The 20,104-nt window shown below is 34.6% G+C and overlaps 1 protein-coding gene across 2 annotated transcripts in view; it reads left to right on the top strand.

The window, feature by feature from the left end:
* MAP4K3 (mitogen-activated protein kinase kinase kinase kinase 3) overlaps positions 1-20,104 on the top strand; it is a 58,813-nt gene that overhangs the window by 29,814 nt on the left and 8,895 nt on the right. For both annotated transcript variants that reach the window (XM_019647826.1, XM_019647825.1), the window contains 8 exons: positions 2,510-2,551; positions 4,556-4,640; positions 5,884-5,963; positions 8,747-8,807; positions 8,891-9,008; positions 13,068-13,126; positions 14,291-14,394; positions 17,742-17,913. In XM_019647826.1, coding sequence (XP_019503371.1) covers positions 2,510-2,551; positions 4,556-4,640; positions 5,884-5,963; positions 8,747-8,807; positions 8,891-9,008; positions 13,068-13,126; positions 14,291-14,394; positions 17,742-17,913 — 721 coding nt within the window. The remainder of the gene's footprint in view (positions 1-2,509; positions 2,552-4,555; positions 4,641-5,883; positions 5,964-8,746; positions 8,808-8,890; positions 9,009-13,067; positions 13,127-14,290; positions 14,395-17,741; positions 17,914-20,104) is intronic.

Genomic DNA, 20,104 nt, shown 5'->3' with positions numbered 1-20,104 from the left:
TAGTGGTACAAAAATGCAGCTTAATGACTCCAAAACAGTATAATAACCTTTGAGAGATATATGTTATTTTATGTATGCATTTTTTTTTTTTTTTAAGCTGAGCCATCCTGCCACCTATTGGCAGCTCAGCTCGGGCCGGGCATCAAACTGCTGTTGCTCAGAGCTCACAATCTTGAGCGAGCTTTTAACCAACTGAGCCACTCGGCTGGCCCTATGTATGCATTTTTAATTCACTTTTTCTGTTACCTTAATTCACTAGGATATGGAACTACTAGTTAAACTAACAGTCTTAATAATTCTGAAATATATGTCCATGACTGTATCATAGGATAAACAGTATCCATAATATACTGAAACATGATTACAGTTTGTGCAGCTTCTTGAAATTATTTACAGCCAATTCCTTCAGTACTTAAATTAAATCTAAGTTATAACATTCAGGACTCCATAATTAAAAATGATGTTTTTTCTGAAATGGATGATAGAAAATAATTTAAGAACATAAATATAAAAATAAGTACATAAATTATTTGCCAATTGGAGAAAATTATCAGAAATTGGTGACAATAATAGGCTGTACCTCCTCAATAACATATCTACAAAGTAAATTTTATAGTCAATTTTATTACTCATATAAGTAGTACTACACAGAGTATTTGTATCATGTATATGGAATCAATTACCAGTAGTTTTTAGTTAATTTTTATCACATCACTTAAATAATTCTGATTTATATCAGATGGAAAAAAATTATAACATTTTTTCTTAAAAAGTTGTTATTAATATTAACCTCGAAAGAAATCTAGACTGTCATAAAGTTTATATTTAAAATATAGTCTCTCCCGAGGAGATTCCTTCTCCGAGGGACAAATCGTATACCCCAGGAAGGTAGCTCTTTGGAAAAATGTCTGGTATTCTTGAGAATATTGTAGGTGAGCAAATGTGTTGTTTTTGCCCTTCTTCTAATTGTCACTATATTCTCCCAAATGAGTAATATATTTAAATCCATCAAAATTTAAAACTTCAATTGATAAAACATATGGTAAACAAAGTTAAGATAATTTATAGACTAGGAGAACACATTGGTAACATATATAACAAATAGAATATTCAAATCTAGATTACATAAAGAACTCCAACAAATAGATAAGAAAAAGATAACTTGGTAAAAATGAAAAAACAATTCACAGAAGAGGAAATACAGATAGCAGTAAACTTTTTTAATTTTTTTTTATAGTTTCTCAACCTTCCTAGCAATCGGAGGCATTCAGTTTAATGAGAAGACATTTTTTACTTATCAATTTGATGACATTAAGTGTCTGAGACGATAAGGAACCGGGACTCTCATATATTGCTGATGGGTGTGATGTGATATGGGCACTCTGAAAGACATTTTGGCAGTCAGTATCCACTAAAATGTAAAATGTTCCAGTAGTTTGATTTCTCACAGTGTACCTTGAACCATTCACACATTACATAGTAGGATATATACTCAGGGGTGATCATTTCTGCATTGTTGTTACAGTAAAAAATTGAAAATAACCTAAATACCCAATAACAATTATGGAATAGCTAAATAAAGGATGTTATAGGCATACTGTGCTGCAGTTAAAACAAATGAACCAGATCTATATGTATTGAAATTAAATGTTGTCCAAGACAATATTAAGGTGAAGAACAAGTTGCTTAATAATGCATAACTGTTATATTCTAACACACAAAAATTGTTTTCTGTGGAGACATGTATATAAATATATACTAAAAGGCTGGGAAGGATATACAAATATATGAGTGCATATAACCATCTAGAGAGATTTGGAAGGGTATATACTAAACATGGTTTTTGGGGTGTGGCAGGTACTAGGAATAAGTGGACTGAAGAAGGGTTATAGGGACCTTATCTGAAATGTCTTTTTTTTTTTTTTAAGATTTTTATTGGGGAATTGGGGGATGGGAACAGCACTGGGGAATTGGAGGGGAACAGACAAGTTGCTGTCCTTTTGTTCTTTAGTCTAGTTGTGGAGAACGTTGCTTCACTGGCCCAAGTTGGTACCATCATTGTGCTCTTCTTGGGCGAGGCAGATCAGTCACCGGCTTCTGGATGCCACTCACAGTGGCTGCTGGCTGCTCACGCTGGCTGCTGGCCGCTCATGCTGGCTGCTGGCCGCTCATGCTGGCTGCTGGCTACACACAGTAGCCCATGGCAACCCACTGCAGCAGTGGCTGCAGCCTACGTGACTCATGGCAGCCCAGCTCCAGGTTGAGCTGTTGTTCAGCATCTTAGCTATAGAGGGCAGTGTCACTGGCCCTCATATGTGGGATCCGAACCGGTGCCCTCTGGCGTCCCAAGCCAGCTCTTAACCACCGCACCACTCGGCCGGCCCTGAAATATCCTGTTTTACAAAAGAATGTATTCGTGTATTTTATTCTAATACATGTGTTTGAAATACAATATTGTTACACCAAACAGCAACAAAAGAAGTGTAATTATGCATATGTTCTTTTCTAGAAGCCTATTAGTAACGGTCTACCCCCAACACCTAAAGTCCATGTAAGTATAAATATCAAATAGGTTAAGTTTCCAAACGAAATACGATTGCTCGTATGTATACCTTTAGTTAGATTGTTTGCCTATTTGCAAGAACCTCCATTATTACTGAAAAAATCTATAAGATTGCTAATTATTGATTACATCTGAAAAGTGGCTTTTCAAAGTAAAATTATGATAAATTATACATTTTAAAGCTCCTTTATTACAAAATTTGTTAATATATTCTTTACAGATACTCTTGAAATGTGGAAAAAGCACATGGATGTAATAGGAAGTACAAAATATAGATACAACACATTTTTTTCTAATATGTTTTCTGTTATCAAAAACAGAATTTTAGAACTAGTAGGAACATTGGAATAGCATCTGGCCCAAACTCTACTTTTCCCATGAGTACATCTGAGACCCAAAAATCTTAGTCACCAAGATCACAAAACTTTACTCAACTCTAAACAGACCTACGACTAGAACTTAGATACCTTATATTATATATAGTCCATTAGGGGATGGGGCTTTTTGGGTTTTTTTGTTTTGTTTTTTTGTGTTTTTTATTAGACCATGCTCTCTTTCTTAGGATTAAAATTATATTAACTCAGTGTAATTTTAGGTTAGTATACATAGAACTACATTTTCACTCCTACAGATTATATATAATCCAAACCTGTGTAACACTAGTTTAGAAGATGTCTATAGTTTTTCTAGTTTTTAAACTCCCAGTTCTACTTTTTAGCCTTTCTACTTTTTAACTAATATAAAGATCTAAATAATTATATTTTATTTTTCAAAATAAAAAACATTTTGAGTGTAAAGAGCTCTCAAGTCTAGCAGAGGTATATGAACAATAGGGATGAAATGTCCTATTTGGCTACAAGATAAAACTCTTACATCAGGAATGCCAGATAGGACTAACTATACAAATTAGCTTAAGGTCAGGACTGGTTTGTTTTATACCTCATTTTGTCATTGGGATTTTAGGGGGTTAGTAGTACCTTAACATACGAATTTTGGCTACTATCTTAAAGGTAATTATTAGGATTAGTGAAGTGATAAAATTTCTGCTCTATATCATACAAACATTTTTTATGGGCCTCCTGCCACCTGATCGTATTGCCAGGCTGTTGTTTTCTTTTCTTTTTTGGTACTAAAGTCTTTGAAATACTGGTTGGTAGGTTTCTATGAATAAAAAGGAAAACTTAAGATTTATTTTTTATGTTAACATTTTTAATCCATTATAGTCAACTGGTGATGTGTTCTTTCAGAGTATTATCTCAACGTTTGAAGAACATTCTGCTATAAAATGATGCATAGTGCTGTTCTTCTGACCAAATACTTTTGTATTCTTTTCCCCCCAAGTTGTTGGTAGTAAAAGCAATGAAATGAGTAAGCTTTCTTATATTTGTTTATTCCATGCACAATAATTTCAAAGTTAACATTTTATTCTTTGAAGATCAAAAAAAGATCAAATGAGTGATACTGTATTTCATTATATTTCTTATCTGAAAGATTTGTAAATGGGCTTGATAAATAAATATTAACATCAAAGAATAAAGCTTTCTATTGACTCCTACCAGGAAAAAGAATCAGATTGCTCAATTTAAAAAAAAAATGGGTCTGTGCACTTTGAGATTGATGTACATATATGAATTTTAAATCAACCATACATCTTTTATTTTGTAATATTAAATTCAATGATTAATACGATTTTTTGGCTCATGAAACCAAATAAAATTTTTTCATCTTTGTAGATATTATGATTTCCTTCTTACCAGGGAATATTATATTGCTCTTGATATGGGACATGTAACTACTTGTAAACAAATTATTGTGCAGAATTGGTTGCTCTTACTGCTTTGTTTATTTGAGAAGATAGGAAAAATACAATGACCCTTAAGTAAAATCTTCCATCAGTTGATAATCACTTTGTGCCTGGAACCTTTGTAGTATCACTGTGAGGCAAATGACTATGACTTGGTATACTTACTTGGTCATTCTTTGTTTTTTCAGATGGGTGCATGTTTTTCAAAGGTTTTTAATGGATGTCCCTTGAAAATTCACTGTGCAACATCATGGATAAACCCAGATACTAGAGGTAGTATCATATGTTTTTATGCTATCTTTCTAATTATTTTTTAAACTGAGGCTATGAAAGCATTTGATTTTATTCATTTTCTGAATCTCTGAAAAAAATTTTGTTATAATTTTTAAAAATTTTAAGGTGTTTCTCTACTGTTAGCAGTGTTTGAGGTGTTACACATGACATTAAAATTTCATTGTGTAGTTGCTATATCAATGTAGTGAAACCCTACATGTTATGCCACCCTAATTTCCCTTAGAAAGTTTCTTCTGTAGCTCAATCACTCACTATCTTTGTGTTATAGACATAGCCATTGCTAAAAGAATTTAACTACCAAGGATTCAGGAACTAGTAACCACTTTAGAGGCTCTCTCACCTTAAAAAGGACTATAATAATAGTTGTTATTAGGCACTGACTGAAGACTGTCTGCATCCTCTCACAATAGATCTGTATCTTAATGTCTATCTACATAAGATATACATAGAAATAGACACAACACGTTACACATGTGTTCTTTCTAAATCTTAAAAACCCAAGGTGTAGGTACTTTTGTTTCACAGGTAGGGGAAATGACAGAGAGGCTCACAGCCACTCAGTGGTAGAGCTGCAGTTTGAAGGCAGTTCAGCTCTGTCTGAGCCCAAAGGCTGTGCCTTTAATCTACCAGTGCTAATTCTGAACACAGGCCAGTGCAGGAATGCTCTTGGCATTCTAAGTTGTTCTCAGCACACTACAGTTTAGTCTGGAGAAATTCTTGACCTGTTGTTTTATATTATAAATACAGATCGAACGGTGCCATGGTCAAACTTCTGATATCTTCTAAAAGATATTTAGTACCCTGGCAGGTATCCAAGTTTCAGTTAAGTTTTTGAAGAGGCACTGGTTTCATCCCTTTTTTTTAATGTTTGTGCTTATAATGGTAGCCCATTTACAAAATTTTTTGAATCTGTATTAGCTCTTCTTGATTTACATTCCATGTGTCAGTTGCGCATGATCCTCTCTTAAAGGAATTTTAGAGAAGGAGCTGCAGATTTTCTGCCAGCCTTAGCACCCACTGATGAGTGAGAAATCCTAGCATGTCACTCTTCACTGCTTTCAGGGTAATATTTACATGTAACTCAATTTATTAAGCTAGTGTGTCTAACCACTTATTTGCATTAAAATTAAAAAAATATTTACTTAATTTTAGACTATATAAATCCTTTTAAAAAGTTGTTTATATATATATCAAAATCAGTGGATTACTTTTGGCATTTCAGATCAGTACTTGATATTTGGTGCCGAAGAAGGGATTTATACCTTGAATCTTAATGAACTGCATGAAACATCAATGGAACAGGTATGTTATTTTGTATTTTCCTTGTTTTTAATTTTTCAGTTATATGTACACACTAGACAAATAAGTTCTAATTCTGTGATTTAGAATTACTAAATTCTTTTATTCATGAAACCTTCATGTTCTACTTACCAGATATTGATCACACATTCACAAGACTAGTTCTTACCTTTGCAGAGCTCATGATCTAATAGAGCAAAAAGACACATAAACCAACACTGCAACACTCAGGGTTAGGTGTCACACTAGGAATGAGTACAAGGTGTAAGCCACAGAGGCAGAAGTCACTAGCGCCTCCTGTGGAGAAATGAGAAGAGTCGTTTGAAATGGACTGTAAATGACGACGAGTGGAAGGTTACCAGACAGAGGATAAAATGAAGGCATGTAGTTGTGAAACAGCATGGGGGACCATGAATGGACAATTTAACTGGAATATACAAGGTGTGATCAGACAATATGGTGAATGTTTAAATTAAAAGAAAAACTTATTGGGCCGGCCGAGTGGCTCAGGTGGTTAAGAGCTCGCTCAAGAGTGTGAGCTCTGAGCAACAGTGGTTCGATTCCCAGCCCAAGCTGAGCTGACAACAGGTGGCAGGATGGCTCAGCTAAAAAGAAAGAAAAACTTATTACAGTAAAAGACACATTGCCATTAATTCCCCTCAAAATACTCGCCCTTGCGTTGAACACACTTACCCCATCATTCTTGCCACTTTCTGAAGCAGTTCTGGAAGTCCTTTTTCATGAGTGTCTTTAGTTGTGTGGTCATGGCTGCCTCGATGTCCTCAGTGGATTCAGAACGTTTACCTTTCATGGTCATTTTGACTTTGGGGAAGAGCCAGCAGTCGTATGGTGCCAGATCCAGTGAATAAGGTAGAGAAGGACACACCGTAATGTTTTTATTTGACAGAAATTGCCATAAACCAGTACTAGGGAAAAAACAAAAGAATCTTGTTGTTTATAATAATTAGTGACTAATTTAAAGGTGGTAACATTTTTCTTGGCTATAATAAGATATCTAAAAATCGTATTACTGGTAACAATATTAATTATAAAGAACAAGACCAGGGCGGCCGGTTAGCTCAATTGGTTAGAGCACAGTGCTCATAACACCAAGGTTGCCGGTTCAATCCCCGCATGGGCCACTGAGCGGTGCCCTCCACAACTAGACTACTTGAAACAACTACTTGAGTTGGAGCTGCTGTGTCCTGGAAAAAAACAGTGTTCCCCAATAAATAAATAAATAAATAACTCCAATTAAAAAAAAAGAACAAGATCAACTTCATGCATAGGTGTGGATAAGCATTTATCAACCTAATTTAAGGGACTGTTGGCACCCATCAACTCCACTCAACCTCATTTTGCAATAAGTCCCCTTCTTAGGTGCTTCAGCATTTGAAATTACACTGTTAGAGTAACATTATCTTAGCTAAACGTGCCTTTCAAGGTGAAACATTTTTCCTCCCAGAGGAAGCCACATTTTTCAAAATTAAAAACCATGTCTTGTTAGGAGAAATTAGTTATTTTATGTGAGTACATTTTGCAAATAAATGAAACAAGTTTTATTTAAAATAGATTTTACTTTCTCTCCTTTTATTATTGCCTTTTCTAATTACCCAGGGCCATCACTGTGACTTTGTGCTTTAAAGTAGTACTGTCCATTGAGGCCTTGATATGTTTTATTTATTTCTTCTTTCTCTCCATTCCCTGCTCTCATCCCAGTCAATTTTGGAGTAACCTAGTAGGAATTGCAAACCCAGCAGCCAAGCTTGTTAATCAAAATGCATAATTATGTATTCAGCAGTGGTTTTCAAAGTTCAGTATGCATCAGAATCGCCTAGAGCACTGGTTAAAACATAGATTGCTGGGCCCACTTTCAGAACTTCTGCTTCAGTAAGTCTGGTTGAAGCTCAAGAATTTGCATTTCTAACAAATACCCAGGTGATGCTAGTGATGCTGGTGCAAGAATGACTTAGAGAACCCCCGATATTCATCATGAAGTATCTTAATGAGAGCAGCTCTTTTTTATTTTCAAAGTATATGGACTGTGTTCCATGAAATTCCCTATTCTTTGCCCTAGATACTAATCACTTCAAGCTTCCAGAGGTGCCTCTCAGTGCTTATGTGCTAGATTTCAGTAATGAATTCCATCTACTGGGGGTGCCACAAAATGTATACACATGACTTGTATTCATCTTTTGCTATCAGTATATATTGAATATTACAATTTTAATACAGTTCTTTCCTTTCTTAAAATGTCTGTACATTTTTTTAGCACCCTCTGTATATATCCTTTATGATTCATAAGTTTTAATCATAGTCTCGGCCATTTTTTTCTCTGTACTTAGTGTTTCCGTATCGTATGTTCCAGTACATACACTATGATCATTTTTTTCTATCTCTTCTGCTCCGAAAGCCATGAATGTCCATAGATGCCTGGTTAAGAACATTTTTTGGGGAAGTACACAGGAGAGTGTAACCCCAAAACCAAAGTAAAGGAATAGACATTGTTTGAAAGCATCCTTTTTTTTTGCAAAGTTTGGGATTACATAAAGGAGACTCAAGCTAATCATACCATGTTGAGACTTAGATAATGAAATTACATTGCTAATTTAATTTTCCTTCCCTCATAAATATGTATATCTGTATATCATCTTGTTTTAAATGCCTTACAAAAATGAATTTCTATTAGAAAACATTTCATTTTATTGATAAGATAGCTTAGGTTAATATATTTACATTGCAGTTATCTATTATCCTTTATAAACTTTGTGCCTTTTTTTTATCAGCTATTCCCCCGAAGGTGTACGTGGTTGTATGTAATGAACAATTGCTTATTATCAATATCTGGTAAGTCTTTTTGATTTTAAATACTTTACAGATGTTCCTGTTTATATTATTTGCTTTTATGTCATATTTATTTTTCTCAACAGGTAAAGCTTCTCAGCTTTATTCCCATAATTTACCAGGGCTTTTTGATTATGCAAGACAAATGCAAAAGTTACCCGTTGCTATTCCAGCGCACAAACTCCCTGACAGAATACTGCCAAGGTAACTGTACATTTAAATATGTTTCATTCTTAGACATAATATGTTAATTCATTCTAATAAATATACTACAAAATTTGAAAAAGCATCCAATTTGGGTTAGTAGAAATCACATGTAATAAAAAAATTGTAAGAAGTAATATGTTTTCACAAGTGTTTATCACATTATCCTAAAATTATTCTACATCATACTTACCAGTTATATCAAGCATTTTCTTTCTGAATTTTTTCTTCTGTTTTTCTACATGGTTATAACTAATTTTTTTCTGTAATCTGTTGGTAACTTTTGCATCACATATAGTGCTTTTGACATATTGTTATTTTGAATAAAATGAATTTTTCTGAAAGGACAGTTTCTAAACTTGGAAAATCAAGATGATTTATTAAAGGTTTTTTACATTAGAAAAAAATTACTTAGAAATTGAGGGTTTTGCTTTTCTTCTTCCAGGGATTTTAAATTGCACTCTTTCTTTTGCTTATTATTATATTAAACCTTATTTATTGACTGAAAGGTCTTCTGAGTCTGGTGTAAATTGTATTTTACAAAAACTTTATAATATAGCCATTCTTCCTTTACAATATTAGTTGTAAAGCAACTAATGTACAACCTTAGCTTTCAAGTACTTTGAAAATCTACTGTTCTCAATTGCAGAGTTCATAGGATAGCTAAGATTTGTTTCTTTGTGCACAAAAACTTGTTAAACATTAACCCTTTTGGTGAAAATTATTTTAAAATATACTGCATCCTTTTCTGTTCTCTTAAAGTAGATTAATTGAGCTTAATTAGATCTTTTTATGACTCATTTGCAATTATGAACTTGATTATTATACTTTACAGTAATATCTGTAGTTGGAGTTTGGGGTATTACTCCTATAGCTAGCTCCGGGAAAGGAGTTAGGGAGTTTCTTCCCATATAGTTTATATGCCCCTCTTTTTCTTGCATTTGCTACTTTGTGCTATTTTTCTGCCTACTTATATAGCACATCTCCATCCAACTTTCTAACTTGATAATCCCAAATTACTGTGGGCGTGGGAACTGACCGCCAAGCTTTAGAAGTATAGATAATATAAGGTACAATCAAAGAGCTCGTGAGGAATGTAAGGCACGTAAACTTTAATGCATTCACTTATTGATACTGTTTTGTCAGAATAAAGACCTTTGTGTTCAATTCTTCAAAATTTTACTGAATGTACCAAATGTGCAGAAAATGTCCTAGTATACAGCTGAGACAAAATTGAATAAGGTATTACCTCTTCCTTTAAGGAATTTCCGTACAGTAAGATTTTACCTTTAAGAGTTATTTTACCTCTAAGCTATTATTATTTCAGGTTATTTTGTTGTAGTCAATCTTTAGTGTTAGTAGCACTCACAAGTATGCCCTTCCCACTTTCTTCGTTTTCATTATCCAAAAATCAGTCAATGTAAAATTGACTCTTCAGTCTCACGTTTATTGGTAGGAAATCTAAAAACCTTTTTTGCATGGCATTATTTTATATATGTATTACTACCATTTTTTCTACCATATAGTCAGCACAAATTAAACTTCCTTTGAGCATCTTGTAGTGCTTCATCGTTCTCATTATAAATATAAGTGCTGTTGTACCATATTATATATCTTCTTTAATAAAGCATAGGCTTTGGAGTCCAAGTAGACTTGAATTTAAACCCTACATCATTCACTTTCCTAGGTCCTTGGATAAATTACACAACCTTGCCAATATATTCATTTGTAAAATAGAACCAATCTACCCATCTTGCAGAATTGTTTTAAAAATAATAAATTATGTATATCAAGTACCTATCATGTTTTCTAGCTCCTAGTAGGCTCTCAATAAGTAGACCTATTGCCATCATAAATTGCACGGTAAATTGACCTATGTCTGTAGTGTACCCTAAAATATCCTACATTAAATATATTGAGAATGTTAGTCAACTTAGGATTTCCATTAATTGGGTGCTGGTAAAATAAATTTTATTATTTTTTTATAAAATCATGACTAAAAGTAAGCTAAGTTTGTAAGTCACTTTAGAAAATAATAAATTTTTATAACATTTCAGTATGCTGCCCACAACCCAATTTTGAACAGTTTCATTATTAACTCAAAGCTATACTTAGTAGTTGATATTTTTTTTTTGTCCATGTAGTATTCTTTATGATCTTTCAGAACCTGGCAGTCAGTTAATCCTCCTGGGTTTCGACCAGTGCGGTAACCTAACCCCATACTTAACCTTGAGAGCCAGGGGACGAGTTCACAAGTGTGGACCAGGAACATTAAACTTGTTACCAGTGGACATGTATCAGAAGCTTGGTTCAGATTTTTAAAAACACTGAAAAGCACTTTGGTTCAAGCAATTTGCTTTAAGGGTGTTGGGCATTTTTGTTGTGCTGTAAGCTGTGTGAATTCCAACGTATAGGAAAGGGGCATTTTTATAATTATTAATCTAATTTATGATTGATAAATTAAGATTATTTAATAAATGTAAAACTTCTCAATATTGTTAGTCAAGTGGAACAATAAGGTGCTTTAACCAGAAATTCAAAATCCAGACATCTAGATGGCCACTGTAGTCATTAAGTGCCTCAGCTTCTAATTTCTGTATCATTGTTTAGGCACCATCATATAAAAAGAATTCTAATTCAAACAGATGAATGCTTAGAAGTAGTAACAGTTTATAACAGTTTACCTTGCAAACTCAGAATACTCTTCAATAAAACTGATCAAGAATCATGAAAAATAGATTGTTCTTTTCAAAGTTGAATCACTAATGAACATTGCAGTCAGACAGACGAAGACCCTAGGTTAGAGTTCTTTTCCCTAAATTGCTAACTTGAGGAAATTACTAAATCTAAGCCTCAGATTTCTATGCCATGACCTACCTCCTGCCATTACCAAAGGGACTAATGACCCAGAATATGTGAAATCCAGGGCATTATAGTAAGGACAGACATACTAAAAGCTAAAATTACAATACCTCATATGCTTGGTTATAATAAGCGTAGACTTGGTTATTACTCAGCTGTCAATTGTACAGTGACAAGAACATCAAGAAGTTTTCTGAGCTTGTTTGGGATGATATTCAGTATCACATGCATACTCTATAGTTTTGTTACCAGCAAAGCACAACTCTGATCTTTTAAATAAAAAAAGACCTATGCAGAGCGTTGACATCTAATCTGGGGCACATTTACACATTTAAAAGAAGTTTAAATATGTGTACAGAAATAGAGGAGTATAATTTGAGGTTTTCATAACTTGGTACATTAACATTTTTGTTATATTAACTTTCATTATAAAAAACATTTGAGTATATGTGATTTTTTTAATTGTAGTTTTAAAAACTAATTTTAAATGGATTTTTACATATTAAATTTGAATTATTGGGTTGTCAGAAAAGTTATGACACATTTTTGCAACAAAAAAAACAGAAAAAATACGTCATGGCTTTTCTGACAACCCAGTAGATGTTTGCAGATCTCCTAAAGCACCTTTGCAGAAAATCTATATCTGACTTTCCTGAATAGAGAAATTAAAATATCTAAATAAAAAGTTACTACACATTATTTTAGTGGTAAGACAACTTTTTATGTAGCTTAAATTTATATGTGCTAAAAATATCTTTTCCCAATTTGTGACTTATCTTTTCACTTTCTCAGTGGTATCTTTTGATAACCCATAGTTACTAACATATTTACAGATTCACTCACCAAATTGAATGCCACCTGTAGCTTGAGGTGCTAGGCATGCATCAATGGAAAAAAATATCAATTTAAGTTTATCAGTATTTTCTGTATAATTTGTTCTTTTTGCATTTTTTAAAGAAATCCCAAGGTCATATTTTTCTGCAATCTAAATATTTTATAGTTTGCTTTTCATATGTTAAATTCTTAATCCGTTTGTAATTGATGGGAGGGATGAGAAAGGCATCCAATTTATTCTTCTTAATAGATGATGTATTATGTCAGAATAGCTCATACTTTCTGCACTGATCTGTAACAGTTCCATTATCACATACTCATTTTACCTACATGTATTATATATTCATTTTCATTTACATTTAGGAAATTTGCTGTGTCAGCAAAAATCCCTGAAACCAAGTGGTGTCAGAAATGTTGTGTTGGTAAGTAAACTACCCAATACCATGTGACTCTCCTTCTTTGCGCAGTGGAGAAGAAAATGCTATGAGGTTCATATTTTTTTTTCTTTAATTTTATTGGGGAACACTTTTTCCGGGACTCATCAGCTCCAAGTCAAGTAGTTGTTTCAGTCTAGTTGTGGAGGGCACACCTCAGTCGCCTATGTGGGAATCGAACCGGTACCCTTGGTGTTCTGAACACTGCACCCTGTGCTCTAACCACATGAGCTAACCAGCTGTCCCCAAGGCTCATTTTTAAATCTAGTGTAAAACAGTACTATTCCAGGGCATTCTGCTAGTAATAGTTTTTTTCCCCCTTAAGTAAAATAAGTGTCTTGATCATTTTATCTCCATGTGAACTAAACTTAGTATAGTACTTTGCACATAATAGTTGTTTCACAAATAAAGTATTGACTGGATAAATGGAGAACGGAGGGTGACTTTTTATTACAGCACTTCTAAAACACCCTGTTCTCCAAGGGACCTGTTACTTATCATTCACCATTCTGCTTAGTAATGGCTTCTGAGACTACATTTATTTATTCAGCATGTGAAAACTTATGCTTGGGACGTAAAGATTAGGAGACTCCTGTTCACATACCACCAGCTTAAATTCCTTCCTTTCTCACCCCCATAACAATTAGCTGTTTTATTTACATATAGCAAAACCAAAAATGTTACCTTCCCTTCAAAAACTCTGTGGCAATTCAATTTTATTATTTGTAAATCTGTATTTTGAGATTTGATTGTCATGTTGAACCTTACTACCAAAAGCACCCTGAATCACCTATCCTTAAATATGCTATATAGCCTGTTAATTTGGCAACCTCTCCCCAAATCTCCTTTGACCCTTCTTCAGGATCTGGCTGCCTCAGCTAATCTCCCTGCGACCTTAAGACCTAAAGTCCTTCTTCTCACCCCCAGCCCTATAACAACCAGCAATTTCATTTGTTCATACAAAGAAAAATCCTGCAAGAGATGAGGGAGTTTCATGCTGTTGCCTGAAACTATTTCTTTTTCACCCTGCAATCTAATTAAAAAATTGAAATGGCAGCCAACTTTCGTCTGTTTGGTTTTTTTGAGCATGTAACTATCATTGTAAGGACTTAGTATTACAAGGAAACTTACTATCCTTTTTTGCCTTTACAGTGAGAAATCCATACACAGGCCATAAATACTTATGCGGGGCACTTCAGACCAGCATTGTTCTATTAGAATGGGTTGAACCAATGCAGAAATTCATGTTAATTAAGGTAAGTGTGAAAGTCAACCTAAGTCATTCTTAGCATAAAAGCTTAATTAAGTCCATTTTCTTGTTCTTAAAAAAACAAAACAAAACATTTTTTCAGTTAATTCCCAAATTAATTTCATGATTTTGGATTATGTGTGGCAGGATAGGGAAAATCTCCCCAATTGTAAGGAACTCAATATACCTGAGAAAAGTTTTGAAAGAAGCTAGAGAAATATAGTTCAGGGATATGGCAATAGGAACTAGAAATAGTGTCTCACATATATATACAGCCTGCTACCAAGAATGGGAGGTGCTGAGAGCACTGAAATGCTTGAATATGTTCTCTGCTCAACCTGGCCCATCACAGCAGAGAAGCAACCAGCGGATTGGCATTTGGCCTAAGAGGACAAGGGATAACCACGGTGAAGGGAAACTATTTGTTTTGCTTATATGCCTCCCTATTAATTTGCCCAGGCTTTTTCCCTTGGATGGTTCTTTTGCGCCTGAGTTTTTCTAGAATCTTTAATTAATGAATATTCTTTAAAATATTTAATATTACTCAGCTATAACTTAAATTTTCAGGAAAAACTAACTTGAAATGTGTTAAGTGAAGGCTCAGCCACACCAAGGAAATTCTCAATGAATTTTTAAAGCTGTTTTCTTTGTTATTTTATATAAATTAAGTAGAATTATCAAGCATTTCTCTTTGAATGCTGGTACTAAGCCTTGTTAGTCAGGGCCAAGCTTCCTGGTACCATCCACTTGGAAAAGAGAAAACATGGATGGGTAATTTTTAAGCTTCCCATGTCTTCAAAGTCTTTTATTTATTATTATTCTCAGATATTAGACTTACAGTACAATTCTACTTGCAGGTCTCCCTTAAGATTTCTTGCTTTTAGCACTTGGCTTAAATTCCCTCAGCTGCAGTCCCTTAACCTGCCTCCTTTCATCTTAACCCAACTCGCCTTTCTCTGTCTCTGGGCTTCAAGACTATCTGTGTTTTGTTTCTGGATTTGACATTATTTTGATTAGTATTTTTGATGTTTCTGTACTACAGCTCTTACCAGATGTGTTCTAAAACATTCTTATGCTTTCTATAGTCTACCTCCCTCTTAATGACATTTCTGACAGTTTTTGCTTCACTAGACATCATTTGCATCATAAATAAGTTACAAATTAAAGACCTTCCCAACAAACATTTTTGTACTTATTACAAATCCAGGCACAATGCTCCTTAAATAGAGACACAAAGATGAGTAAGTACAGTCACTGCCCTCAAGGACCATCACCAATAGCAACTGGATTTAAAACTATTACACAGGAGTCCCCTTCTGTGAATGACTTACACACATTGCTTAGTTATTATTGGAAGCCAAGTAGAAATATTCCAAAGCTGTTGGTTTTCTTATTTGCTGACCAAAAAAAAAAAAATTAGAAGCATTGTTTTCTTTGTGCTTTACTGCTCTTACCATATTTAAAAGAGAATTATTTTAAATGTTTTACCGTATTAAAAATGTGACAGATTCTATCCGAAGCGTATCCCCAGGTGATGGGAAGGCTTCTAGAGAGGAGGCTGGAGGGTCAGCGTCCATACCTATGGGACGGCTGCCCTCCGGCAGGCACAGGGAGGGAGGGGATGTGGGGACACAGAGCTTCATCCCCCAGCCACGAGAACCACGTTGTGTCTCTAACACTTAAGGACTAGTAGTTGTGGTAGCCCCCATTTCACCTATTTATTTTCTTTGGTATTTGCAGTGAATTGCCAGATTAAAAAAATAAATCAAGTTCAGTTGCTTTGTTAAATACAGTAATACCTTGGTTTGCGAACATAATTCATTCCGGAAATAAACTACTCATATTGCATGACATCGCTCGTTTACCACGTTAAATGTATTAGAATTGTTTGCTCGTCTTGAGGAATACTTGCAAACCACGTTACTCACAATCCAAGGTTTTACTGTACTAGTAGTAGCCCTTTTGGAAATATAATAAAAACACAGCCCATTTATAAGAGCAACAAACAATATAAGATATATTAAGAGTGGACTTAATAAAACATGCATAAGACCAATATTTTTTTGAAAAAACAAGTTTTTTATTGTCAAGAAGAACATTGCTAGCACCTCAGAACTCCCCATGCACCACCCGCTACAAGTTAGTTCCCTTATTTTCCATTTTTACTCTATAAGCATACACCCCTAAACATGATTTTTTTAACAGTATATAAGTGGAATCATAAAATATATATTCATTTGCATCTGGCTTCTTTTGTGCAGCATTATATTTGTGTAGTTGTTGGATATAGCTATAATTTGTTCATTTTCATTGCTCTATAATTCTTCATAGTATGAGCATTCCATAATTTTATCCATTCTATTATTTGATAGGCTTTTGGGTTCCTTCCAGCTTTTTGTTATTCTCAACAATGCTGCTGTGAGCATTTTTGCATGTCTCCCATGCATGTGTGTACTCATGTTCTCTCGAACATATAACTAGGAGTGTTATTGCAGGGTCCTAAGTGATACACATCTTCAACATAAATAAATAATATAATTAATCAGTGTGGCCATACCAACTTATACTCCCACTGTCAGAGTGTGAGCATTCCTTTGCTCCTCTCTTGTTATTGTTCTTTTTAATTTTAGCCATTTTGGAGGGTATATATAGTATCTCATGGTTCTATTCCCTGATTATTAATGAAATTAGTGTTTTCTTTCTATTTTCCCAGACTTTGAAAATATGAACTTATTTAGTCTCTTTGTACAAAGCGATATAAAAATAATTTTTAGAGTTACGTATCATTAAATTGTTGCATTGTAGCTAAGTTCATTTATTAAACAGAATCGCTTGAGATATGGGACTAAATTTCTCTTATTTGTGTTTCTTTTCTGCCCACACTTATAAGAGGAGTGTCTCTTGCTAATTAGCATTTCAGTTTTCTCATCCATGTTTGTTCAGTTGGATAAGAAGGCAGAACAGTATTGAAGCAGCATCAAATTGGGAAACAGGAGACTGCCACAAAGGGCCCTGGGACCCTGGGCCAGTCATCCAGTTTCTGGGTCTCAGTTTTCAACTCTGAAAAGAGAGGGTTGGACAAGTGATTTGTAAGTTCCCTTCCAGGCCTAATATCTTAAAATTATATAACTTTTAACTTAAAAAATATTTACAGTGCTAAATGTACAATCGTTATAAAGATATTTCATAATTTGGATTCTTCTACACACCCCAAGATTCTCTGAGAAGAAGCAGTCTTTTATAGTAGAAATCAGGTTTATGTATTTCATAAAACCAAGCATTTTTAAAAGTGTTTTTGTAAAATTATTTGGCTTTTGTTTACCTTTTTTAATATATTTTTGTTTCTTTCTCTAGCACATAGATTTCCCTATACCATGTCCACTGAGAATGTTTGAAATGCTGGTAGTTCCTGAACAGGAGTTCCCTTTAGTTTGCGTTGGTGTCAGCAGAGGGAGAGACTTCAACCAGGTGGTTCGATTTGAAACCGTCAATCCAAATTCTACCTCTTCGTGGTTTACAGAATCAGGTTTGTGATTTTGATTGAATTGTAGGCTAATACATGTACTGATGTATAAGTAATAAATTTATTACATGTGTCATTAGGCAAAAGCAGTGCATAAAAATCCAATCTTGAACAACTTATTAGACTGGAAAAAGGAAGATGACTTGCTTTAAGAAAGCTCATTTGTTTGATGCATTTAAAACATTCCAGTGGTCCCCAAACTTGAGTATGCATCAGAATCAACTGGAGGCTCTTGTTCAAACATGCTGCCGGGCCCCACACCCAGTTTTTCATTCAATACACCTGGAGTGGGGCTGAGAATTTTAATTTCTATAAGTTTCCAGGTGATGCTGATGATGTTAATATAAGGACCAAACTCTGAAAACCAGATACATATACAAACCTCAGGCTAATAAAAGAGCTGACTTAAATAAAAGGAAAATTTTATTAAATATAGTTTATTTTTCAATATATTCTTATAATTAATACATAGGTGCTATCCAGTAACTTTAATTAAATTTTTTTAATGATTTGTAATTAAGATACAAATTATATCTGCTTCCAAAGTATTTCAGGGTTCTTGAAAATAATTCTTGAATATATTTCCTTAAAATTTGATCTACGTTGCTCAGTTGATCCTTCCTTCATAGCTAGTTAACCTTCATAGCTAGTATTTTAGAAAATACTATTTCCAGTTGATGAGCTCTTTATAAAAATTTGCTTATAATTTGCAACCTTCAGTTGTGTTGTTGCAGTCACTACACATTGGCAAAGCTTGAGTTTCATGGTAAATAAATCTGATTACTTTCACAATTAAAGAAAAAGACCTTAGGGCCGGCTGAGTGGCGCGTTGGTTAAGAGCTGGCTTGGGATGCCAGCTCTGAGCAGCAGGGCCCTGTTTGAATCCCGCATAGGCCATTGACACTGCCCTCTACAGCTAAGATGGTGAACAACAGCTCGACCTGGAGCTGGACTGCCCCGAGTCACCGGCGACGGGGTAGGCTGCAGCCCCTGCTGCAGTGGGCTGCCATGAGCTACCATAAGTGGCTGGCAGCCAGTGTGAGTGGCCGGCAGCCAGCGCGAGCTGCCGTAAGCGGCCGTCCAGAGGCCAGCGAACGATCTGCCTCATTCGGGAAGAGCGCAATGATAATACCAACATGGGCCAGTGAAGCAACGTCCTCCACAACTAGACTGAAGAACAAAAGGACAGCAACTTGTCTGTTCCCCTTCCCCAATTCCCCAATGCTGTTCCCCTCCCCCAATTCCCCAATAAAAATCTTTAAAAAAAGAAGAAGAAAAAGACCTTAAAGATCTTTTTATCTTTATTTTTAAAGCACTGTGTTTGTTATGAAGCTCCTTTTGCTTTTTTTTCTCTTTAAAAATGACATTGTACTGTGTTTTGCTATAAAAGAGGCACTGGCCATTTTATAAGGCAATTTGAAAGATCTTGCAGTGACCCTTTGTCAGAGTCTTTGGCTACTTAAGGAAATGTTAAGAAACCAATTTGACCATAAGTATTGATTAGTTAGGAGTTTGTTGGGAGCCTAAAAGAGTTTTCACAAAAGAAGAAAAGTTAAGAGACCGAGGTTTTTTGGCATTGAAAAAAAATAATAATCACACATTCCCAAAAGCCTATTACAATTACATGGCTTGCTGAATGAAGCCCTGGCAATTTGAAAGCATTTTCCTTTAAGGACATATTATTGAAGGAAAACATGGCAGGCCCTTGGTAACATTACCTGACTCTTCTTTGGCTCCCCCAAATTCTCTATACTACCTTTCCCCTTAAACATCCATCTTCCCTTTCAGACTTCTGCTGTCTAATCTCTTTCTCTCTATTTCACAGAAAGGGATTGTTGGTTGATTAATATTTTATTGTCAGTGAATTTCAATTAATGTCTTAATTCTCCTAAGCATTATAATTTTAAATCCTTTTCTAATTGTTGGATGAAGGGCCTCATTTCCCAAGAAGAATTTTGTAATGCAGTGGGTACGTCCTTCCAAGAAACTTTTGATTACATTCTCTGACTGTAATGAAATCCGTTTAGTAGAAGTTAAATATGACAAATGTAATTCATCTCTGGTTTTGAGATGATGAGATAAAAATAAAGAGTGAGAGAGAAAGTATGGTTAGGGTTTTGCATCAGATGAAATGTCAGCTATCTTACACATTAGAGTCCACCTGGAAAGCTTTTAAAACTCCTGATACTTCAAG

Source organism: Hipposideros armiger, unplaced genomic scaffold (assembly GCF_001890085.2).
Source record: "Hipposideros armiger isolate ML-2016 unplaced genomic scaffold, ASM189008v1 scaffold_116, whole genome shotgun sequence".
NCBI classification, from domain to species: domain Eukaryota; kingdom Metazoa; phylum Chordata; class Mammalia; order Chiroptera; family Hipposideridae; genus Hipposideros; species Hipposideros armiger.
This window is presented reverse-complemented; position numbering and strand designations above follow the sequence as displayed.